This window comes from Mandrillus leucophaeus, unplaced genomic scaffold, assembly GCF_000951045.1.
Source record: "Mandrillus leucophaeus isolate KB7577 unplaced genomic scaffold, Mleu.le_1.0 Scaffold110, whole genome shotgun sequence".
Taxonomy (NCBI): Eukaryota; Metazoa; Chordata; class Mammalia; order Primates; family Cercopithecidae; genus Mandrillus; species Mandrillus leucophaeus.
Window position 1 is genome coordinate 1676896 of NW_012099210.1, and position 25604 is coordinate 1702499.

Genomic DNA, 25604 nt, shown 5'->3' on the forward strand with positions numbered 1-25604 from the left:
GGAAAACAGTATGGAGGTTCCTTGAAAAACTAAAAATAGAACTATCATATGATACAGCAATTCCACTACTGGGATTCCAAAGGGATGAAATAGGTATGTTGAGAGATATCTGCACTCCCATGTTTATGGCAGTACTAGTCAAAATAGCCAAGATGTGAAATCAACTTAAGTGTCCATCAATAGATGAATGGATGAAGAAAATGTGGCGTACATACACAATGGAATATTATTCAGCCATAAAAAAGAATAAAATGAAGTCATCTGTGGCAACACAGATGAACCTGGAGGACATTATATTAAGTGAAATAAGCCAGGCACAGAAAGATAAAAACTGCATATTGTCACTCATAAATAAAAGCTAAGTAAGTTGATTTAAAAGTCAAGAGTAAGATAATGAGGCTGGGCGTGGTGGCTCACGCCTGTAATCCCAACACTTTGGGAGGCTGAGGTGGGCAGATCACTTGAGGTCAGGATTTTAAGAGCAGCCTCACCAACATGGTGAAACCCCGTCTCTACTAAAAATACAAAAATTAGTTGAACTTGGTGGTGGGTGCCTGTAATCCCAGCTACTTGGGAGGCTGAGGCAGGAGAATTGCTTGAACCCAGGAGGCAGAGGTTGTGGTGAGCTGAGATGGTGCCACTGTACTCCAGCCTAGGTGACAGAGTGAAACACTGTCTCAAAAAAAACGAGAGAGAGAGAGTAGGATAATGGTAACTAGAGACTGGAAAGGGCAGAGAGGAGGGGGACATTTGGAAGGGGAATACAGAGAGGTTGGTGAATGTATACAAAATTATAGCTACACAGGAGGAATATGTGCTAGTGTTTTGTAGTACTGTAGGGTGACTATAGTTAACAATTATTTATTCCATATTTTCAAATAGCTAAAAAAGAGGATTTTGGATGTTCTCAACACAAAGAAATTATAAATGCTTGAGGTGCTAGATATGCTAATTACCCTGATTTGATCATTATACGTTGTATACTAGTATTGAAACATCACACTCTACCCCATAAACATGTACAATTATTATGTGTCAATTAAAAGTAATGAAAAGAAAAGAAAGGAAAATGAAAAAGACTGCTGGCTCTTTCTCCAAGATTGAGAAGTAAACAAGACTATAGAGAGGTGGTGAACTCACATCAGGTGGCCTTGAGCCTATCAGCAAAGTAAGACCTGAAAGAAGCCCATAGGGAGCTGGGGCTGGGTCTAGTTTTGAACAGGAAAAGGATTGGACCATCTGCCTCAGAGAGAGATATTGGGCAGGTCAAGAAAAGGCCCACAAATGGCAACATTGATAAATACAGTAATTTCGTGATGTCATACTTCTCAGCGCTAAAATTTTGTAGTAGGCTCTCACTATTACCCTTCAAAAATGTTTCTAAAAATCAGGAATTCAGCATTCAGCTAACAGGTTAGGTGGTCCTGAGACTTGACACTGGGTTATGAGTCCGCTTGGAAGAGGGTCACATCACACTCTGATTTCCAAAACTAGAAAATCTGACCTTTTCTATCTTCTGTGCAAGTTGGGAAAATAACTGTCCTAAAGCGCAAACCTGATCGGTATTCCCAAGGAGCAGAGACTCCTGGGCTTTGATTATTTATATTCCAACTGTTGTTTTCTTGGAACAGATATCAGCAATGAATTTAGTTCATCCTGAGGAAAGAGCCTCCAATTACATAAGTAAAAGGCAAACACATCACCCCAGTTCTTGCCTCTTTGCCAAAATATGATGAATAAATGTCTCTGCCAAAGTCAAAAACTTGTCTCTTCATCACATTTCTCACATCCAGAAAATCCTCTTTACCACTGAAATTGTTTCCTTATTCTCCAAAACATGCACATGGGATGAAAACGTCTCCTAGAGAATTCTACCATGCTAGTGATATTACACACCTACCCAAAACACATTATTGATCCTTGTAACACACTCTTACCAACACCAGCATTTTTTTGACCTGTGATCCACCGTTGGGTGCCCAAATTTCACTTCTACCCTCATCAGAAGCATGTAACTAGCCCTAAGATGCTCTCATTGGTACTTCTGCAATCTTTCCATCAATCTCAGGGGTCTACATCTAATCTCTCTAATGCTTCTCGTGTCCACAGTGGTCACCAAAATTTCTGCACCTCAGTTTCCCTGTCTTAAAGGGAGAGGACAGGGAATGGACTAAGTGAATGAGTCAACCACATCTACTCCTTGTCCAGTCTCTGCTGTCACTGTTCGGTAGATATGCTAGTTGGGTATTTGCTTGTCTGAAATTCTTTCTAAAGTCTGTGGAGAAAGTTCAGTTTATTCTAATAACATGAGTTGCTCAATTTTTTTGTTTTGTTTTTGTTTTTTAAGTGGTTGAATTATAACCTTATATTTGCCCTTTGAGGTCTACATCCATGACTACAGTCCTAAGAGTTTACTTATGACCAGGAATAAATGCAGATCTTAATTGTTGTGGTGTAGTGGGAATTGTTTAAAATTTATTCTTTGACAAAGTCTTCATCTGGGCCTCCGGGTCCCTTCTTACTAGACCTGGAAAAATCAGTGGGCATCGTCATAATTGCAGTTTATATGAATCCCACACTGGTTCTCTTCATGCCACAACTCCCCAGGCGGTTGAATATGTTCCATGTGTTATTTCTCTAGTCCACATCTAACTCAATTTTGGATGCTGTCCCAAGGTACTATTCTGTTGTATGTAAAATCAATATCTTCAAGGTCCAATAAAGAGAACAAAACCCATGCTAGGTAGTTCAATTGAAGAAATTTAATATAGGGAAATACTGAGTTACAGAAGTGCTGGAAGAGCTAAAAATAAGTGCTTATGAGGCTACTCTGAAAGCAACGACTACAACAAGCTACTGTCGTCCATGGGGCTTGAGGACAGGGAAGGGATGTTATCAGTGTAGGAACCAGGGATACACTGTAGGAGCTAGAACATTGGAGAACCCAAAAGGAGCTGGTAGCAGGGCAGGGGTTGCCTGGTGGGAGTTGGAACACAAAGGCTGGGGCTTCCAGGCAGGAGCTAGAACCAAAAAGAGGCACAGCCACTGCTTGGTCTTCTTCCAAAGCAGAGAGGAAAGAAATACCCTGGGTTCTACTCCTCCCAAACTCCCATCTCAGGCCATTGGCTGACCCTAACCAGAAGGAAACAGGTAAGGGGGGTCTGGGAAATGCAAGGTAGCCACTTGGGATTCAAAGCAGAAAAGGGCAGGGAACAGATCTACGAGAAAACAGGCAAATAACCTGTACAAGAATGTGAAAAGGAAATACCAATAACCAATACACAGAGAAAAATATGTCCAACCTCATTAGCAATCAGGGTAATGCAATTTTAAACCACTAGGAGATACCACTTTACACCCCACCAAAAATTTTACAATGCCAATGTTGATGAAGATGTTTAGCAGTGGGAATGCTTATATACACCAATGGGAGTGTAAATCAGAAAGCACATTGGCATTGTCCAGTAATTGTAATGCTACACATACCCTATGCTCCAGGAATTCCACTTCTAGGACCATATCCTCAGGAAACTCTAGCAATGCGCACCAAGAGACAGGTACAAAAACTTCACAGGAGCATTAAGAGCAGCAAGCTACCCAAATGAAAACTACCCAGCGGGAAACTACTCAAACATCCCCCAACAAGAGAATGTATAAAGTGTCCTTTATTCTTATAATGAAATGTTACATAAAAATGAATGTACTACAACTACACACACCAACACAGAAGAATGTCACAGACAGAATTGAGAGCAAAAAGACAAGTGACAAAAAAACCCAACCCTTGAAATGATTCATTTACATAAAATTCAAAAATATGTAAAATTATAGGTACTCTTTAAGGAATGAATGATACATGGGAAAACTGTAAAGAAAGAGTGATGAGTAATTCAGAGGAGAGGTTACCTCGATGTGGGAGTAAGGTGAATATGATCACAAAGGCCAACAAGCATAGCTGTTCTTTTTTTGGGTATGATTTATGTTATAATTAAAAAACATGACTTCAGAGGTTCTAAAAGCTCCTTTACCTCTCCTCCCTAATTGTGATTGGGAATAAAATATTACTAACACTCTCACACACTCATTCAAGTTCTATAGTTAGATTTCCATCATAGTGTCTTCACTTGTGGCTATTAACCTGGTCTAGGTATCAGTCTTCTCTGTGTTCTCTTAGTTTCCACATTTATAAAATGAGGATTATAGGAATACTTACTTTGTAGGATGATTCCTAAACAAGAGAGTACATGGGAAATGCTTAGCACATGGCCTGGCTCCCAGTGGGTGGCAGATGTTTGTAATTTGTTTACACCATTGTCTCAGCTTGTAGCATCCTCATTGCCTCTATCTACTGAATGCTTCTCATCCAAGGACATCCAGTTCAGTGCCTGATAACTGCTGCTCCCACCCAAGCCAATTTTCCCCTCTTTTAAATGTCTAGACCTTCCATTGCCTACATCATTTATGAGGCATTACTATATATTTACTTATTCATTCATGTAGCAAATCATGTGCCAGGTATTAGGGACACAGAAGTGAATGAAGCAGGCATAGTCACTGTCTTCATGGAGCCTGCAGCCTGGTGAGGGAGATACACATTAAACAAATGAGCAAGCACAGAATGATCTACTCCAGCTGTGCTAAGTGCTATCAGGAAGAAGTGTGGAAAGCCTGGAGAACCTGTTATAGAGGAAGCTCACCTAGACCATAGAGTAAAAAAGAAACAAAAAAAAGATTTCTTTGAGAAAGTAACATCCAAGGTGAGACCTGAAGGACACATTGCTTTTTATTGTCACCATTGACAATATTTACTGAGAATCTATAACCTAGGTGAAATAATCAGCGCACGTCCCTGAAGAAAAAATCGTGGCGAGAGGTAATACATGTTAAATGCCAAGTGAACAGAATGCACACTATTATGTAGATTTTTGGAAGAGGGTTAACCCCTTGATAGAAGTGTTTTACATAAAATGTCAGATCTAAACAGAAACTTCAAGAAAGGTTGGAACTAAGTACAGGGAAAATGGCATTCTGGATATGCATATATGGGCAGAGATAAGAAAAGGCAAGATAGGTTCAGACAGGTAGCTTGAACCAAAGTGACATATGAAGGCAGTAAAGAGAAAGGGTCAGATTAGGCCAGGCACAGTGGTTCACAACTGTAATCCCAGCACTCTGGGAGGCTGAGGCGGGCGAATCACCTGAGGTAACGAGTTCAAGACCAGCCTGACCAACATGGACAAACCCCGTCTCTACCAAAAATACAAAATTAATCTGGCTGTGGTGGCACATGCCCATAATCCCAGCTACTTGGGAGGCTGAGGCAGGAGAATCACTTGAACCCAGGAGGTGGAGGTTGCGGTGAGCTGAGATTGCGCCATTGCACTCCAGCCCGGGCAACAAGAGTGAAACTCCGTCTCAAAAAAAGAGAAAGGTTCAGATTATAGAGGTACTTGCTTTTTGTCTTAGAGTTTTCTTTTTGTACCGTGGGCTTCTCTGGGATTCTCATGAAAGCCTTGTACCCTTCTTCCTCCTCCTCAAAAAACAGTGCCTTTATAAAGCTGCATAAAATTTCAGGGTTTCATAATTCCCCTTAAGTAGCATTTAGGAACTCCTGCTATATGCAAATAGCACTGAAAGGATTTGAGTAGAAAAGTGGCATGTTCCAAACAGTGTTTAGAAGGATTCATTTGCCAGAGAGGATAATAACTGTTGGCAGTAAGGTCAATTGAGAAATTATTGCAATATAATGCAAGTAGGAGCTCATACGGCCCTAGGCTAAGGTGGCGGCCCTAGGAATCCATTCCTTGATTAAACTAACATTTATTGAGAGCTTACTTTGGGACAGGCCCTGTGCCCAGTGTTGAGGATGTGATAATGAATACGGCAAGACCACTGCCCTCAAGGATCTCCAAGCTGGGCAGGATCAGAAAGAAAGGCAGGCAGCCACAGAGGCAGAGGGGATCAGATCAGTGGCAGGTTCTCCTACTCAGAAATTCCCACCATGTGTTCCTTAGAACAAAGTCAAGGCCCTTCACAAAACAGACACAACTCACCTTTCTGCTGTCATTTCCACTGGGGCCCCCACCACAACCACTTTGATCGCTCTCAAAGACACACACCCTGCAGGGCAGCTACCCTGGACTCTTGACTGTCTTCTGACTCTGCTTGCATTTTCTAGTCTCTGCCCTGTCACTAGTTTTCTCCCACCAGCTGTGCCTGCTGAAATTCCTACCCATTCTTTAAGACCCAGCTAAGATGTTGCCTTCCTTCAAACTTTGTCAGAGTCTCCGCATTCATTCTGCCCTGTGTCACTGCATGTGCCTGTATTAGGGTTCTCTAGAGGGACAGGACTAATAGGATACATGTATATATGAAAGGGAGTTTATTAAGGAGTATTGACTCATACGATCACAAGGTGAAGTCCCACAATAGGCTGTCTGCAAGCTGAGGAACAAAGAAGTCAGTCAGAGTCCCACAACCTCAGAAGTAGGGAAGCCAGCAGTACAGCCTTCAGTCTGTGGCCGAAGGCCAGCGGTCCCCTGATAAACCACTTTTATAGGTCTAAGAGTCCAAAAGCTGAAGAACCTGGAGTCCGATGTTCAAGGGTAGGAAGCATCTAGATGAAGATGAGGAGATGAAGGCCAGGAGACTCAGCCAGTCAAGTCCTTCCAGCTTCTGCCTGCTTTTATTCTAGCCATGCTGTCAGCCGATTAGATGGTGCCCACCCAGATTGAGGGCCAGTCTGCCTCTCCCAGTCCGCCGTTAATCTCCTTGGCAACACCCTCACAGACACACCCAGGAACAATACTTTGCATCCTTCAATCCAATCAAGCTGACAATATTATCCATCACAGTGCCCCAGTCTCCCCAGTATTAAAGGGAGGGCAGAGATGTCTTTTTGTCCTCCTGTTCCATGGAGTGCCCAGATCCTGGGATGGTAGGTGCTCACTATATCTACGGAACTGAAAGGCCAGACCCTGGGGAGAGGACAGAGTCAAGGCAGGTTTGGGAGCCGTCTGTGAAGCCTCAGCAGCGGAAGTCAGGAAGAGCAACTAGGTCTTTGCGTCCTCATGCAACAAGGATAGAGGCCACCTCAAGTACACATTATGTGTTCAGCAAAGACGGATTTAAAAGTATAAAGCATTCACTTTTGAGCAACTTAGGTCATTAAGAATTTGGTCTCTTTTTAATGATAGCAGTGTCCACAGGAAGAGAGTGAGTGGGACATGAAATTTCTGGTTCTGCGTGCAGACTTCTACATTTCTACCAGCTAATTATTATTATCATTAAATTATTACGCAAAGAGCTTACTCGCAAAGCTCAAATTGTTATAAAGCGTAAGTCATCCTTGGAAGTGTCGTTTGGTCACTCTAGTAATTCTTGCTTTTAATTCTTCAACAACTATGGGTAGAACTGCAGTGTACCATTTGCACTATCAAAATCCCCAAGACGTTGCCAAGGACGACTGAATTCTTAGGTTTGGCCGCAGTCACCCACGCGGCAGGTGCTCACTTCCTTCTCCGGGGCAGGAGACACCGTGGGTCTCTTTCCAGTCCAGGCTGGAATGGAGAAGTCGTCCCTGACCACAGTGAGCTAGGCAGAGCCCAAGGTTCTAAACTGACAGAACCCACCCACCAGGGCGGTGCCAAGTCCCAGTAAGGGCCGCATCTCCCCAGCTTGGCTGATGAAGAGGCGGGGACCAAACTGTCCAGTGCAGGAGCCTGTGCGGTGCCTGGCTTTCCCATCGACCCGCACGTCCCTCTTCCTCGCGGGTCCCACCCCACGTAGGTATCTAGCGCCCCGCCCTGTTCATTGCACACACCCGGCCCGCTACGCCCCGGGGCCGAGGAGACGCACGTCTGATTGGTCGGGGTCGGCGGGGGCGGGGCCGGGGCGCCCCGAGAGGCCTGAAATAGGAGCGGGCGGGGCAGGCCGAGCTCAGCAGGAGGGGCGGGTGCCGCGTGCGCCCGAGGACCCGGCTTTCCCATCGACCCGCACGTCCCTCTTCCTCGCGGGTCCCACCCCACGTAGGTATCTAGCGCCCCGCCCTGTTCATTGCACACACCCGGCCCGCTACGCCCCGGGGCCGAGGAGACGCACGTCTGATTGGTCGGGGTCGGCGGGGGCGGGGCCGGGGCGCCCCGAGAGGCCTGAAATAGGAGCGGGCGGGGCAGGCCGAGCTCAGCAGGAGGGGCGGGTGCCGCGTGCGCCCGAGGACCCGGCCGGAAAGCTTGCGCCTGCTCAGGATGAGGACAGACTGGGCGAGCCCTCGCCGCCCGGCGGGGCTCCTCATGCTACTCCTCTGGTGCTTCGAGCTCGCGGAACCCTCTGGCCGCGCAGGTAACCGCGGGCGCGTCCGCCCCGCAGTCCACTGGGTGCCTCGACGCCGCAGCTCTGCCGCCTTCCAGCCAGGAGCAGGGCTGCGCCCCCGGCGCAGGTCACGGCTGCTTTGCTGTTGGGGGTCTCTGGAGCCGGACTAGTGAGCCGCAGGAGAGGTCTGGCGGAGTAGGCGCCTCAGTGCCCTCGGGGACCCGGAGGAGGGCGCGGTGGATGTGGGAGGACAGGCCCTTCTGGTGCAGAGGGGACGCGGTCCACCGTAGAGTAGGCTCACTGAGGCTTTTTTGACCAGGTGCCCTGCTCCGTCGTCCGTCTTATAAAATGTTGCTGGAGTATGGGGTTCCCCATCTGCCCTCTGCGTCCTGTCCCGCCCGTTCTCGCTTTTCCTTCGCCCCTTGGTCACCTTGGCCACAGGGCCAAGAGGAGCCTCCACCCACAGTGCTAAGGATTCCCAACGATTCCCGGATTTCACTGCGCCTACGGTGCGCATCAGAAAGGCAGTCAGGTTAAGTAAACCATCTCCTCTGAAAGTGACCAAGACCAAGAGTCAGCTATGATGCCGTCACCCACTGTCTAGAGCAGCAAACCTTTCTTCTCTTTGGTTTATCAGTTCCAAACGACCCCGCTCCCCCAAGGCTGACAGCCCCACGCTGAAGGGCAGGTCGCCTGGCTGGGGACCTGCTGCCTCTCAATGGGGAAGCAGGACCAGAAACAGCCTTCACTGATGTTCAGGGTAGTGCCAGCGCCACCCCACCACACCCCTTGGCAGCAACCGGTTGCTTTTACTTTCTCTTTTTGCCTGGGCGAGAGGTGTGCAGAGGACTTTGTTTCTTGGTTGGGCCGCATCATAGGCACTCAATGGGCCACCCGCCACCGGCCACTTCTGTTATCGTGCCTGTATGAGGAAGGAAAAGACTGTCCAGGCAGTTTGAAAAACACTAAATTGCTGGTGGCTCTTATTTTCTTTGCAGCTAAGCTAAGTTACCATCTGGTTTAGACTTCCTTCGGAGAGTGATGGGAAGAGATTTCTCAGAGTGTGAGTGCCATCATCCTATCTACAGCAAGGACCTGTAAATGAACCCTGCTCTGAGTCACACTTTTCTATTCTCCTTTGACCCTGTGTGCTAGGAACTACCAAAGGAATCATTTAAAATAAGATCCTTTATTGCCTTGAGAATTTATTCTGCCTGCCCCACAATCCAAAGTGGAAAAGTTCACTGCAACAACTAACTACAGTGAAAATGCACTAACTTTTCAATCACTAACCTCTTGGTTCCCATCTACATCTGCTTCAGTCCTGTTTTTATCTCCTTCACAAATTTCAAGGTTTCCTTAATTCTTGCAATCTCTGCAATCACTGCCCTTTATCACTGACCCAAAGCAAAAAGCACCAGGTTTAACTCTATTCGCCCTGTGCTAGGTCTCCACAGGTTTTGTTATCCTGTATCCTTCCTTACTCCTAGCAGCTACTCTGATCGATGTTCTCTCACCCTCAGAGCAGACTTGTGGCGTTGTTTGGGGAAGCACTGGAATTTTGAACCCCCAGCCATTTGGGTCAATTGTTTGGCAAGAGTGTCCGCTTCATGATGCTGGTGATGGCATGCACCTCGTCACGTGCATGGCTAGGCTTGTGCAGGTGGCCTCTATCACCCAAACACTGAAGGAGCACCTCTGTGTCCTTGGGGAGATGCCAGGTGCTTAGTTTACATTTTTGCTGCTTGGAGAACTAACAGCTTGAAGTAAACCAATCCGTCAGGGACTCCTGAGGTTTTCACCAACCAACACCACCCAATCATGCGTGAAGACTTTCTGACTCTCTGGACATTGCCGTGGACCTGCTGTCATTTCAGGACCTGCTTTTGAACTAACAAACCTAGACTTCTGATTCTGTCTTGCTGCGCTTACCTGTACATTCTGAACACATGGTAGAGACTCTACAAAATGCTTAATATGTGATCTATGGATGTTCCCCTGAAATTATAAATGCTGCCATCTTAATCCTTCTTGTTTTCCCAAGCTATTTCCCTATCCATTTGTCTATGGCTATTATGTCAATATCCAGCTCCTCTTTGGAATGCGTGAAGCTATTTGGTCTAGAGTTTATAAGGCAGGAATTATTTAGTGATCAGACAATAAGAAAACACTGAGAGAGATGATTTTCCTTTGATGGATGTAAAAATACTAAAAATTTATTTTCAATTTTTGGTAATGCTACTTAGCCATTTTCTCTCAAACACTGGAGAATTTATATCAAATGAAGCATATACAAATGTATCTAGAGGGTAATGAGGCTTCTTTTCATCAAATTCTGCCTTTTAGATTTGCCCCAATGTTGTATTTGGAGGTAAATACTAAAACTCCATTGAGGACTGGTATAAAGTTGTAAAGTGAACAAAATCTAATAGGAAGCTATCTGTAAAGAATCTATTTTATAAAATAAGTTTTATAAAATAAAATCTACTCTGTAATTACCTTTTCAAAGTATAATATATTTCTAAAATAGCTTGTATGCCCTTCTATACCAAATTTTCTAAATAAGGGATTATGTTCACTCTTTCTCAGTCCTCCTTCCGGCTCTTCAACCTACTATCCCAATAAGGGTCGTAAGACTGAGGCAGTTTGAACAGCTCCTGCTAAAGGTAAAGAAAGATACAGGGAAGCATCATGAAAGGATAGGACTCTCCCTATCTAATATATGCATATACGTACCTTATATATGGAGGCTAATAAGTTTCCTTTAAGTATATGAATAATTAAGATCTGTACTAAGTGACCACTATAAGTGTCAAACATTGAAATTGCATGCTTGGTTCAAACAAGGGGTTAGTCTGAGAAAAACGTCTATATTCAGAGATGTAGCAGTTTGTTAGGAAGTTTGGCAGCTCCACTTTAACAGAGCTACTCCACACCTCTCCTGCAGTGTTTTAGTATTTCAATCTAGGACTCCTAACTCCTGCTTTTTCCACTGTACAAAGAAATGTAGCTAATCCATTGGATTCTACAAAAACTTTGAAAAATGCAGAATTGCAAACTGCAAAGGAAGGCAAAGCTGCTGCTTCCCCAGTTCACCTGTTTGGGATTGAACGCACAAAGCAGAATGCCCGGGAAAGACAGCAGCAAGACTACAGGGCAGGAGAGGGGATGTTTCCAACAAGGGTGATGGGCACGTCTCCTGCAGGAGCAGACTTCTTTTTTCTTCTGTAATTTTTGATACTTTGGAATGCAAGATTTATTTTGGAGAGGCAAGAGAGAACAGTTTAGAAAAGATGTAGATCAGAGGTCTGAGTAGCTATTGAATTGTGGGAGAAGGCCATGAGAGAAAGTGTAAGTAGTAATCTTATAGTACATTTTCTTTTGTTGACTGTCCTCCCAGCCTGTGTCCATCAAGCAGAAAGTGGCAGAGGACTGTCAAAGGAGAAAGTGTGAGGGATGTGGCCGGGCACAGTAGCTCATGCCTGTAATCCCAGCACTTTGGGAGGCCGAGGTGGGTGGATCACCTGAGGTCAGGAGTTCGAGACCAGCTTGGCCAACATGGTAAAACCCTATTTCTACTAAAAATACAAAAATTACCCGGGTGTGATGGCAGGCACCTGTAATCTCAGCTACTCGGGAGGCTGGGGCACAAGAATCACTTGAACCTGGGAGGCAGAGATTGCAGTGGGCTGAGATTGTGCCACTGCACTCCAGCCTGGGCAACAGACCAAGACTCCATCTCAAAAAAAAAAAAAATGTGAGGGAGGAAAGCTGCTATGGCAAACATCAAACATCCTTAGCTGCAACCCTGTGGAATACTTTTAAAATTCAGATTTAAAATAACTTTAAGCTTTAAAGGATTTTTGTTGCTGTTCTTGTTGTTTCCTTTGTTGTTGCTTCTGTTATTGAAAACAAAACAAAACAAAAAATCCTTCCAAAGTTCAAGCTGCAGTCAGACTTAATTTTATAGTTATTATTTACATGGTAAAATTCCCCTCAAGTCACCAGTCCCTGGTATGGGAATTTTTAACTCTGAAAGCCTTTGAATTATTACTAGGAAAAGCATCTGGTGTTAGTGAAACCAGTGACTGTGACGCTGGTATCAAAATGAAAGTGTCTTTGGGGAACCAAAATTTTATAGGTCTTTCTGCTGAACTCTGGTTCATTGACAGTGATTGCTTAAGCTTGTCTAAAATATTTCAGCTTTACTCTTATCAACATGATGATCTCTGCTATAATTGTTTAAAATTTTCCTTTGTAAAAGAACTAACCAAATTATCCGATTATAGTTTGTTGTAACAGATGTGAATCTTATTCCACAAATTCAGGTGTGCAAGAAACAATGCATTACTTTCTTTTCAGAAAACCAAATTACATTTGGTGCTGAGCTCCCATTCCATCAGGTTGCCAGAACTTCAATAATTGTCGTTATTGGGGTCTTTCCCAGCTCATGCAGAGTGCCAGGGGAACATTCAGGGAAGATTCTTCTTTAGTCATTGGATCCCGCTGGTTACCTCTGGGTTTCCCCTTGTCCAAACCCACAGGATCTTGAATCTGGTGGCTCAAGACTCATCAGCCATCACTCTGGTAGTTCCTGGAGTTTGGGGTTCAGCCTTCTTAGGTGATCCACACAGTCAATCCCCCAGGCTTTCCCCAGGTCCTGTCACCTTCCTGAGGGTGCCACAATGCAGCTGGCCACAGGTTCCCCTACCCTCAGAACCCAGATCTCTATTTCTTCTTGTTTCTGTACTGCCATTGTTCTGCTGCTCCCCCAGAAGTTTCCCCGTTTCCTCTGACATACCTCAATGAATTTAGTCCTCCAAAAAAATATCTAGGGGGAAGTGGTCTTTAAGAAATTTGTCCTTAAATTTTCCTTTTTAGTGGCCACACTAACTTGCCCTAAGGCAGAGGACCACAGAGGCCTCACTATGTACTTAGATCTGAAGAAAGGAACATATATATAGTGAACATGCTGTGTTAAGCATTGACTTTTCATGTAATAATTTACCCTGTCATAGTAGCTAACATGTAAGCAAGGCAGAATTATGGTCCCAACTAGACTTTTCATTGAGATGAAAACTAAAGAGCTTCTTTTATCTCATTAAATGAGAAGGGAAATATCTTTCATGAAATAGCAACAACAAATATACATGCTGCTCTACATGCTTTACATGGATTAGCTCCTTTCATGCTCACACCCATCATAGGAAAACTGGAGCACACAGGTTAAATGATTTGCCCTGATCGTATGGCTAATAAGTAGCAGGAGCAAAATATGGACTCAGGCGGACTGGCTCCAGAACCCGTGCTCTGACCCTACAGACTGCACTGCCTCTCTGCTCACCACTGTCCCACCTTGTGTAGTCCCCTGCAGCTTATAAAGAGTGGGAACAGTCTGAGGATGGGAACAGTCCAGTAGTGCTCAGACTCTCCTCAGCAAGTAGGGAGCAAGGCACTTCAACCACATAATCCACAATCTGTCTATCCATTTGACTCAGCTAATGACCCTTTCACCATCGTCCATGGAAATACGGGCAAGTGCATCAAGCCAGTGTATGGCTGGATAGTAGCAGAGGACTGTGATGAAACTGAGGACAAGTTATGGAAGTGGGTGTCCCAGCATCGGCTCTTTCATTTGCACTCCCAAAAGTGCCTTGGCCTAAATATTACCAAATCGGTGAATGAGGTAAGAATGTTCAGCTGTGACTCCAGTGTCATGCTGTGGTGGAAATGTGAGCACCACTCTCTGTACAGTGCTGCCCGGTACCAGCTGGCTCTGAAGAATGGGCATGGCGCAGCAATCTCAAATGCATCTGATATCTGGAAGAAAGGAGGCTCAGAGGAAAGCCTTTGTGACCAGCCTTATCACGGTGAGTAGTAGAGAGGGACTTTGACCGATTTGCTGTTGTGCTTGTCACATGTGATATTGAATGTGCACAATTTAGTAAAAATAGAGTCATACATTCGTAAGGGCAGTGAGTGAGCTCTTCAGTTCCAGGCACTGTGCAGTTACTTTGAGCGACATTCTTACGAGTGCATATTTGCCTCTACTTTGCAGGTAAGGCTGAGAGAGGTTAAATGCCTTGTCTGAGGTCACACAGCCATGTTGTGATAAACCTGGGATTTCATCAGATAGATATGTAGTTCTTATGATGGTCTTCTAAAGCCTAGAGGAAAGGAAACATTTGATTAACAGGAAATCTTTTTACAGGCTAAAAGTCAAATGATCTAATGTTGATCTTATTCTAAGTTTTAAAAGAAGAAGAAAGGCCAGGTGTAGTGGTGCATGCTTGCAGTCCCAGCTTCTCGAGAGACTGAGACAGCAGGATCACTTCAGCACACAGGAGTTCAAGGCTGTAGCGTGTAATGATCACACCTGTGAATAGCCACTACACTTCAGCCTGGGCAACATAGTGAGACCCCCATCTCTTAAAAAAGAAAAGAAGGAGAAGGGGGAAAAATGTATTTTTTCTTGCCTACGGATTTTGATAAAATGGGAAAATTTTGAGTGGATTTTCCTATTTATTTTCATTTTTGGCATAGCAACCAAATTTTGATGTTTATATTTATGATTCAGCATTTTAAGAGTGGAGTTTTTCAGTTGCTTCCAAAAATAAGTATATTAATATTGCCTTGTGGGGAGCTGACCATGGACTTAGCTCTGAGTCTAGGCACTGGACTACAACTAATTTCCAAGTTAAAGAATGAGTAGATTTATTTTTTTAACCACTAAATGTAATTAGCTATCTCCCAAGCAAATATTTTTCATTGTGTTGCTCTAAATTACACCAGATGTCAATATGCATATAATTATGTCCTCTAAGTCCTATTATTTCTCCTTGCCTTTCTTTAAAAATTTCCCTAGCTTTATGGTGACTTTCTTCTTCTCTTAAAGATCATTGAAGCTAAATTTGACCTCAAAGGCAGGATAGCAGCTTCGCTATCCTTTATCCATCCACACAAGTTTTTCTTTCTAGTCTTTCTATTTCCTAGTGAGGATGCAGAAATTATTCTGAGAATGTCAAGTTCTGTTATGGAGAAATATTAGAGAATTAGAGATGGGGTTTTCCTTTTCATCAATCCCGACAGTCTGTTTCTGCGAGCCAGTTTCCTCCTAAAAGTAAAGCAGTTGCTTTCTGGATATGACTTAATGGCAAATTTAAATTCTGTGCCACAAAAGCCCTTCTCCAACTTGCCAACTAAGAGGAAACACAGAGCCAAAAAAAAAAAAAAAAATGCCTTTTAATTGGATTTAACTTGTTTCATTGTATTTGTCCAGGGATCAGAAAGGATAATTTTCTTGGCAGTGTTCTTTTAGCCTCCTGATCTAATTCTTTTGAGGGGCATAGTTGTAATCTTAAACTCCCTCAGTTCCCAGAGTGTCTTCATTTCAATATAACTGATTTTCCTTTTTATCCTATGTGTTGTATTTATGCATTTCTAATGTTCTTCTAAGACGGGGACTATGGATTTCACCCAGCTGCCAAAGAGATCAGTAGCACAAAAAAGGTTAAGGACCTACCCAGGGGACCACCCAGAGAGAGCTAAGCAATGCCACCAGCATAGCCCACAGGCATGAAATGTTTCTTGACTTTTTCAAATATAATATTTGAAACACTAAATCTTTTTTTTAAAAGCATACATAGTTGTGACTAGTCAAGGCATACCTCAAGTTTTAATTTGCACAGAAGCCAAGGCCAAACCTGCCACCTCTTCTCTGTTTCTGTCTGGGTGACTGGTACCATCTAAGTTCTACATGTCAGAAATTAGCAAGTCACCCGAGAGGTTTCAGGCTTGCCTCTTCCACCACTCCAGTATAATCAAACATGAAGTCCTGGCAATTCTACCCTTTTCAATTTATGTATATCCCTTCTGTTCTTAGGTTAGGGACTGTTGTCTTAAGTTAGGGACCTTCTCTAGGACTCCTTTACTCAGACTCTCAATACTGATTGTTGTCCCCACCTTCTTATCTAGCAGTATATAAACAAAACATACAAGACAACTGAGTCCCAACAAAGTGAAATCCAAGGTTACCTAGCTTGTTACAGCAAAGCTAGGGCTCAAAACCAGTATTCCTTTCCCCCAAACAGCTTCTTTCTTTCCCCCTTGGCTTTAGCAGTATAAACAAAGTTTTCACTTGTGATACAAGAACATTAATTTATCACTGTGCCTTGGGTTGCCTCTCAGCCCAACTCCCATCCTGTGTGAGTCATGTTCATCTCAGAGAAAACTGAAATTGTATAAATTTTATGAGTGAACTGCTTTTACCTAGCACCCAGGTGTACATTTATAGCATTAAGATACCTTGATCTCACTAGGACTTTTCAAATTTTGAATGTTTGGTGAATCATGAAGAGGAAATGGACTTTTTGTGGTAGGGTGGCTGCAGAACTATCAGAATTCTGGGCAACTCTTAGAAGCCTGTCAACAACCCCTTTATCCATTGAAACTATTTTGTCTCATGTTACTGATGACATTAATTTGCTAGTTTTCTGCATAATCACCTCATCTCACAAATTTGTACCTATTGCATAATAAAGCTGTTGTTTTAAGGATGCTATCACCATAAATTTGCACATTCAGAGAAGAGTCTTCCCAGGAAAGCCTGTCTTGCTAAGGAAGCCCATGGCATGTAAGAGGTCCAGCATCAGCAAAGAATGTGTGGGAGCAAAATGCTTAGTGAACAGTTAGCGCAATGTAGCTGCTTCTGGTGTGGTGGTTGTATGCTTATCATTCTTCAAAGCATGTATTGTGACTTAGAGAGCTTATTAATTGAAGCCCAGCTTTGAGCTATGAAATTTAACTTGAAACTTGAGAAGGCACCCACTGATGTCACAAGTTGTCCTTATAGGTCAAGAGTCCAATCAGAGAGAGCCCATTTTCATCCCTGTCACTTGCGGCTGAGTGCCTGAATGTCTCACTTGACTACTCTGCAAAAATGGGGATTTCCCAGACAAATATAATACTTCCCCTATGATCTCACAGGTTTATGATAAAGAACAAATGGCAGAAGTGTATACCAAGGCACTTTGTATTCCAAAAATCAAAGGTTTTAGAAAAGAAAACTGATGGTTCTACAAGGAACAGTCCTTGTGTTCAGGGACTGTCCTCTTAGGTTTGTAATATGGGAAGAGAAATTGGTCATGAGCTATTGGGGGGTTTTTGATGCAGTTAAACTGAAACATAGGTAATAAGCAGAATCCTTATAAAATGTAAGGTCAACATACTCTTTAACAGAAGTACCCTTTTGAAACTATTTATATGACATAGCAAAATAAAGCCAGTGATCTTTAAAAGACTATTTGTGAAGAAAAGCATCCAGATTATTACTACCTTTTGCTATAGTTCTGCTTAATACATTCTAAGCTGTTAAATGGCCTCACACTTTAGTTAGACAGATACTTGAGAAAAAGAAAGTAGAATCAAATACTGTCTTAAGCACACTTTTAAGCACATCTGTGAGACATTTTGGGGAACCCTAATTGCCTGGTAAAGGGTGATAAGATTTGATTACTATGATTTATCTAATGACCATTATTTGATCTGTTAATGACTGAGTTTTTTAGCAAATTGAGGATTTGGAAAATTGTGGCAGAAAGAGATACAGAGTTAGCCGTTCTACAAAAACACCTTTCCAAGAGAATTAGTATTGATATAAGTATCAAACACTCTTTCCAGCATTTCCAGGCATATTTGAGGTTGGAATCACTTTTCAGTTCCTCCCCATGTACCAGGGAAAATGATTAAAATAAAAGCCAAATCTACTACCTCACTGGCCACCAGCCAGTCACATGACTGCCCCATTGAAGTTGCTGCTTCTTTCACACCCCAAATCACCATGCCCTGTGCCTCCCCAAGAATCTACTCAGAAATTCAGCAGCTCTTCCTTTTACTTGCTTATAAACCACAGTCTCAATTCTACTTCCAGTCTCTGAACAATGGGACTATTTGTCCATCTTTCTAATTCCGCAGGTGGGTCAAAGTCCACACCCACCCTTAGTGGTTCCAAGGTATTTTTCTGGCTCCAACACTTTCTAAAGAAAAGAAAATAAAGGTAAATGTAACCTCAGCCAGGGCACCCTTTCTGGTGAAGTGCTCTGCGGCCCACAGCAGAGTTAATAGACCCTCACCTGACCAAGCCAGGCTCTTTCAGCTCCTCATCACACCACAGTAAGTGAAGCTTCACATGGATGATCACTGAATGCTATCCCCAATTTGCAAAAGCAGAAACAGAGGCTACTAGAGGGTTGGATAGCTAGCCCACAGGCAAACAGTGGGTCAGCAGGGAGCCGGCATTCATGTGCAGACCTGACAGCACCCATGCTCCAAATTCCTACATTCGGATATTGTATTCTAAACAACAATGTTTGTTTTTCTAAGAGTTTTAGAAATGAGCCAACTGAAGCTGACTACCCAGTTTTGTTTTGTTTTGTTTTGGTTTTGTTTTGTTTTGTTTTGACTACCCAGTTTTTAACTCTCTTTTCCCCAACTTCCTCTCCAACCCAGAGATCTATACCAGAGATGGGAACTCCTACGGGAGACCTTGTGAATTTCCATTCTTAGTTGATGGGACCTGGCATCATGATTGCATCCTTGATGAGGATCATAGTGGGCCATGGTGTGCCACCACCTTAAATTATGAATATGACCGAAAGTGGGGCATCTGCTTGAAGCCTGGTATGTATGGGCTGGTAAACTTTATATGGAAAGGCAGTACATTTATATGAGGCAACAGGGAGAAGGAAGAGTTCAAAGCGACTCAAAAGTGACTGCAAAAATATCATCCTGGATAAGGAGTGTATGTTTGGAGGAGAAGAGAGAGGTAATGTGTAGCCATGAATTTGCCTTCAGAAGCAGGCCTGGAAGTGAACCAAGGCGGATGGTGTCATGGAGGAGGAGGAGGGAGTGTTCCATAGCACAGACACCTCAGGGAGAGGAAGTGTGGAAAAGGCATGCACAGTTAGGAAATTGCTGCTGACCTTTAGTAGTTTCAGAAGACTAGAGGGGGTAGAAGCTGGGTTGTAGTGGAATGAAGCATGAACAGAAGGAAGTAAGCCTCGCAAGTTTCACGGAGCAGAAGAGACAGTTGGCAAAGGACAAAATTGCAACAAATTTATGTAGTCACAATCTCATTTGGCTTTATTGCAATTCTAGAATCAGGCAACACCTCATTTCATAAAAGAGTACTGTAAGTGTTCCAGTTCGTTGAACAGAGAGGATTGGCTTTGTAGACAGAAAAAGGGCTGAAGAAAGCAAAGACAAAAACCAAAGAGTGGATTGGTCGTTTCAAAGTAACTTTTCTTGTAAGAACAATAGAGAAATAATCCATTGGTTAACATCAGGTGACTTCAGGTTAAGCATTAAAACAGAGGGAACTTCATTTTAATTAGGCCAATTAAAGATTGAAACTGGCCTGTTTGGGAAATTAGGCAGTTCTCTCTCTCTCTTGATTTCTCAAAAGGCCGGATAACAACTCTGTTTCAGTTTGGTGAGTGGAACTTTGGCATGGGTGACCCCGTTTTGATTTTTGAGTCCTAGATCAGGAGCTTAGTCCAAAACAGTGACCTCCTGTAATTTTTATTTAAAAATGCAAAGGGTAGTTTAAGAAAGAGATCAGTTGAAAAACACTTTTAGAATGGTGAAGTATTAAGCATGTTTATGGCCTGAAGCAAAGAGCAGGAAAGAGAAGAGATAGATCTTCCTGGGGCTCTCAGAATTGGTAACACTGTCCTTCCACCATTCCTGTGTGTTTGTCAGAGTGCTTTGTCTCATTACTTCTTACCAGAAGCAAACTGAGAGTTGCTAAAGAATTTGCTGTTCTTTAGAAAGACAGAGACCAAAGTAGCAATTACGTCATTGTCTGGCACATAACAGAAACAGTTTCTTACCAATTAGGTGAGAGTTACAGGGGATCATGGTACCTGACATGTGATAGGTACTCACAAAATATTACTTAATAGACAATAGATTGAAAGAATCTATAGCAAAGAGAAAGGAAAGAGCTCCAGACCTAAGTAATAATAGTTAATACTTAACAGGGCTCTGCCAGGTGTCAGATACTGTTTCAGGCTCTCAATATACATTAACTCATTTAATCCCCCAGCAACCCTGAAAGGTACCATACTTTATTCCCATTTTACAGATGATCACAGTGAGGCACAAGGGAGATATGTAACTTGCCTAAGATCACATAGCTAATAAATATCAGAACTAGGATTCAAACCCAGGAAGCTTGGCTATGAAGTCTTTGTCCCAAACAGCTACACTCTACTGACTAATTGAGCAGCCAGCCAGGTGGTATTAGTAATGCTGATCCCTCCTTTGGGAATCTGAGCTTCAGCATGCAGCGTTCTAAGCAAGTTGAAGAGATTATACTGGGTTAAGACTTCAGATTTCAGGGTGCAACAGAATTACGTGCAGAGTTTGTTAGAACACAGGTATCTAGAGCCCAGAGATTCTGATTCAGTAGATTTTTGGTGGCACCACCAAATTTGGCAAGTTTCCAGGTAGTGCTGATAATGCTGGTCTGGGGACCAGTCTTTGAGGATTATGTATCTAGTTAGAGGCTCAAGCTTCTCAACACCTGTAACCTACCTACTAAAATAGAAAAAGCCAGTATTTTCTTCAGCCGTAATTGATAATAAGCAGAGTTTGGTCAACCAGGTATCAACTTCATTTAACTCTCCTTATTTGGATCAGAAATTTAGATGTGAAAGGTTGCTTAGAGGTTATCCAGTGCAAAACCCTGTTTCTCAGGTGAGAGGCAGCAGGCCCAGATCCATGAAATGGTCTGTCAGGATCAGACCACATTTTTGTGGAAACTAGTGAAGGATTCCTTATCCTCCTTCCCCACTATACATACTTACCCCCACTGTACCTTGCTGCCTTGACAGGGATGTGTCTTGGTGCCTTTAGCCTCCTGTGGGTGTTGTGTGTGTGCTGGGGGTTTGGGGGTGTGACACATACAGTGTTGTTAATGCATGCATATGCTTCCTAGAGTTACTTTTTATGGAAGAAGCAAGACTGAGTTTCTCAAACCTGAGGGCTGCTAAATCATGGAGGTCATGTTGTATAGTGAACACACGGCCATCCCACTCCTGGAAGCTTCTGGATTTACAAAAGTAGGGCCTCAGTGGTAATAATGAACCTTTAGACAATGTGCTTTCAAATCCACCCTATTTTGTTTTTACCAAATGTCAGAATCTCTGTTGCTATTTATGCCATAGAAAAATGGCTAAAGCAGCAGGATGTGCCATTCAGAGGATCAACAAGACCAGTGCCCTCATTATAGCTCTGCCACAGTCACTTCTAGATCTTTGTTCGTGTGTGTGAAATGAGGACATTAGACAAGATGATCTCTAAAGGCCCTTCCAGCTTGTAGGATCATGAGTATAACATCTGATATGTAACTGGCTATAGGAGGCCTTTTGGAAAATCCCCCAGTTGGAGCCTGGGATGCACTTGACACAGCCTGCACTGGACTTCCCCTCTTGTGGGGTGTACACAGAAGGCTCTGAATATATTTTGAACCAGTTGTCAAAAAACTTTTTTATCTCATTCAGGAAACAGCTTGCAGTTTCTTTGAAATTATGTATACTTTACAAACACATATGTATACGTGTTTATATGCACATACATACACACATATACATATATAAATCATATGTAATGTGAATTATATATATTCGATTCTTTATTAAAATATTAAGGAGAAATTTGGACATAGTTTCCCAAATAAGGCAGTCACTTGGGCTCAATATCTTGGCCATTTAAGCAGCATGTCTGTGCACACACGTACACATACGGTGGTTTCTATGCAAGCTGTGGGCAGACCCTCTGTAGTCTGCCACTATGTTTAAATGAGCTTGTTTTCCATTAGCTCAGTGTTCACAACATGTGCACACTGAGACTCATCTCAGGCAGAGGGCAGGCAGGGACATGGGCGAAAACACAGCATTGTAATTGATAGGGATAAAAGGAGAGCGGAAAATAAGAAAGAGTGGAAGCTTCAACCAGCCTGAGTCATTTGGTATGTTATGATTCCAATTGTATTGTGATCAAAATATGGTCTAAACGCGTGATGGCAGTCTCCATTTGGGCATATCCTAAGAGTATGCAAATTGACTTGCAGTATTTGTAAGCATCCTAAGTAATGGAAAACATTATGTCCTTACTTTATGATCACTAACGTGTCTTTATCAACAGAAAACGGTTGTGAAGATAATTGGGAAAAGAACGAGCAGTTTGGAAGTTGCTACCAATTTAATACTCAGACGGCTCTTTCTTGGAAAGAAGCTTATGTTTCATGTCAGAATCAAGGAGCTGATTTACTGAGCATCAACAGTGCTGCTGAATTAACTTACCTTAAAGGTAGATTTTATTTGCATGTGATAGAGCAAATTGGCTAAAATTGTAAAGGTACTTCTTCTGTTTTCATATCCAGATGTGTTTCTTTGTATGTATCTTTTCTGGCCTCTCTTGGGATTTAAACTTCTGCACTGAAACCCATAAGCAAAAAAGTACCAAATGTAATCATATTTCACCATTGTGAAATACATCTTGTGATGGAAAGTAAAGAGAGATTGATGTTCAGAAAACAAGTTTGGGTAGCAAGATTAAACTGATACCCTAATCCTAAATGAAAGGATTTTTCAAAAAGTGAACAATTAAACTCTTTGAACATTGAAAAATAGAGAATTAAAGGAAGGGAAGGAAGATGGTTACGTTATACTATACGGCCTCAGTAAAGGTCCTCCCCCTGAGTGAAAGGGTACAGTCCTCGGGGCAAGGAGTGTTTTACTAAATCTTGAAGTGGGTTTAATAACATGGATACAGAGTGGATAGGACTTTGTTTTGTTTTGTTTGGGGGATGGTAGTGGTAATTTTTAAATTTTTAATTATGAAAACTTAAATTAATAGGAATAAATAAAAACTTTAAAAGACCACTTATCCTTCCATAAGAATTTAAGGATCACCTTGTTAATTTCAGTAGCAAACCCTATTGTAACTTTAGTTGGAATCGTATTGAATTATAGATTCATTAAAAAGGAATTGGCCGGGTGCAGCAGCTCACACCTGCAATGCCAGCACTTTGAAAGGTAAAAGCAGGAGGATTACTTGAAGCCAGGAGTTTGAAACCAGCCTGGGCAGCCAAGTGAGACCTAGTCTCTACCAAAAAAAAAAAAAAAATTGGCTGTTGGCATGTGCCTGTAGTCCCAGCTGCTCTGGAGGCTGAGGTAGAAGGATCGCTCGAGCCTAGGAGATTGAGGCTGCAGAGAGCTATGATGGCATCACTGCACTTCAGCCTGAGTGACAGAGCAAGACCTTGTCTTAAAAAATAAATAAATAAATAAAAGGTATTGCTGTTTCAATATTGTCTTCTCAACCATGAAAATTATATGCTTTTCTATTTATTTAGGACTTCTTTTATGTACTCAGTAAAATTCTATAACTCTTTCCAGAGTCTTGTATATCTTTCAAAAGAAACTATATAAAAAGAAATTTTAATATTATATTTAAAAATCAAGGAACCCAAGTTACTGAGTCCGTGATGAGTTATTCTTTGAATGAAAGACAAATAATTATAATATATGATAATAACGATGTGCCAGACAGACTACTAAATGCTTTTTATACATTATCTCATTTCATCCCCATCTAACTACCTTATGAGGTGGACGTTATTGTTATCCTCATTTTGCCAATGAGGAATGCGAGGCTCAGAGAGGAAATATAACTTGTCCAAAGTCACCCACAAGTATTTATTAGAGCCTAAATTTGAATAGTCAGTTTGACTTGAAAACAAATTGCATCATATAAATGGATTCACCTTTTATAAGACTGTAAGTTCTTTGCAGGCAGAAATGGGTCTCATGGGTTGCTTTTTACTTTTGCACAAAGCTGTAAGCTTTATTGCTATATAGTAAACAAGCATGTATTGTCTAAGAATTCAGATATATTCTGTCACACTATTTTATAATAACTGGAAATATTTAATAAATGCTTACTGTAAGCAAGCCCTACTTTCTCTAGATAAATCCATTAATCATTACTACAACTTCATCAAACAAATGGTTTATCACTAGATAAGGAAATTGATCCTTAGAAATAATATACCCAACAGCATACAGCTAAGAAGTATCAGATTGGGATTTGAATATCGACATATAGAATTGCAGAACCCTATTTATTTATTTGAAACAGGATCTCAATACGTTGTCCAGGGTGGTGTGCAGTGGATATTCACAGGTGTGATCAGAGCACACTATAGCCTGGAACTCCTAGGCTCAAGCGATCTTCCCACCTCAGTCTTCTAAGTAGCTGGGACTACAGGAGCACAGGATTACGCCCAGCTTTCTTTTTTGTTAATACTACATACCCCTCTTAGATATCTTTATCTCTTTTTATCATTAAAAGGCTACAAGCCTTTTGTCATTCTTTTTGTTTACAGCTTTATTCAGACCTCGTTTCTTACTCGTAGCTTTACCCTTTTCTTGTATTGTTTGGCGCTTGAATATTCAGATCTTTAGAATGAAAATCTGCCAAATAAGCTGAATGGGCTAGTGTTTGGCATTGGAGTTCTATTCCAGACCTCACTGAAGACTTACAAAAAATATTGTTGAGAATGAAAAGTGCCAATAAATTAAAGATTCCTAGAATATTGACATTTGGAAACTGGTGACTTCAATCAAGGAGAAAAGTGCCGAAGTGTGACAATCAACATCCTACTAAACAATCTAATGATGCATTTGGAGGAACAAATGTTGCATGATTCTTTGTGCATCCGTTTTCTTTAATAACTAATGAAAGTAAGGTAATATGGTAAAGGGCCTTATTGCACCCTACTCCTGGCCAGACATGCCCCATATTTAATACATACCATTAATTTTAGAAGTATATCTGTTTCTAATGTTTCAAGTTCCTTTTCCAGTATGAAAGCTTCTTAGGCATATCAATATGCCTAATTATGACTATTGGTTTCCCAAGACCGAAGAAAACTGTGTTTTAACCTCTAAAACTCACAATATCCAAATCTGGAAAAGAAATTTTTATTAAGTGCCCCTTTACTGAAAACTACCATGTGTAAATACTGATCTAGGAGTAGTGACTTCCTAAGCAGTATCGAAAATCATTACCATCATTTGCACATTCTTTTTCCAATATACATCAACCCATACCAACATGATTGCATCCATTTTTTTGTGGGCAAATGCACATTGAATCGCATATGAGAAATTGGCCTCACTACCTAAATTATATCTGCTTTCCATCTTTCTTTCCTTCCTTCCTTCCTT

General features: G+C 42.2%; 1 protein-coding gene across 1 annotated transcript in view; it reads left to right on the plus strand.

Annotated features, from left to right (window-relative positions):
* Nucleotides 1-8192: 8192 nt before the first annotated feature.
* Nucleotides 8193-25604, plus strand: part of LY75 (lymphocyte antigen 75) — a 94704-nt gene continuing 77292 nt past the window's right edge. The window contains exons 1-4 of the mRNA XM_011992009.1: nt 8193-8340; nt 13809-14180; nt 18817-18987; nt 22516-22680. Coding sequence (XP_011847399.1) covers nt 8247-8340; nt 13809-14180; nt 18817-18987; nt 22516-22680 — 802 coding nt within the window. The 5' untranslated portion in view covers nt 8193-8246. The remainder of the gene's footprint in view (nt 8341-13808; nt 14181-18816; nt 18988-22515; nt 22681-25604) is intronic.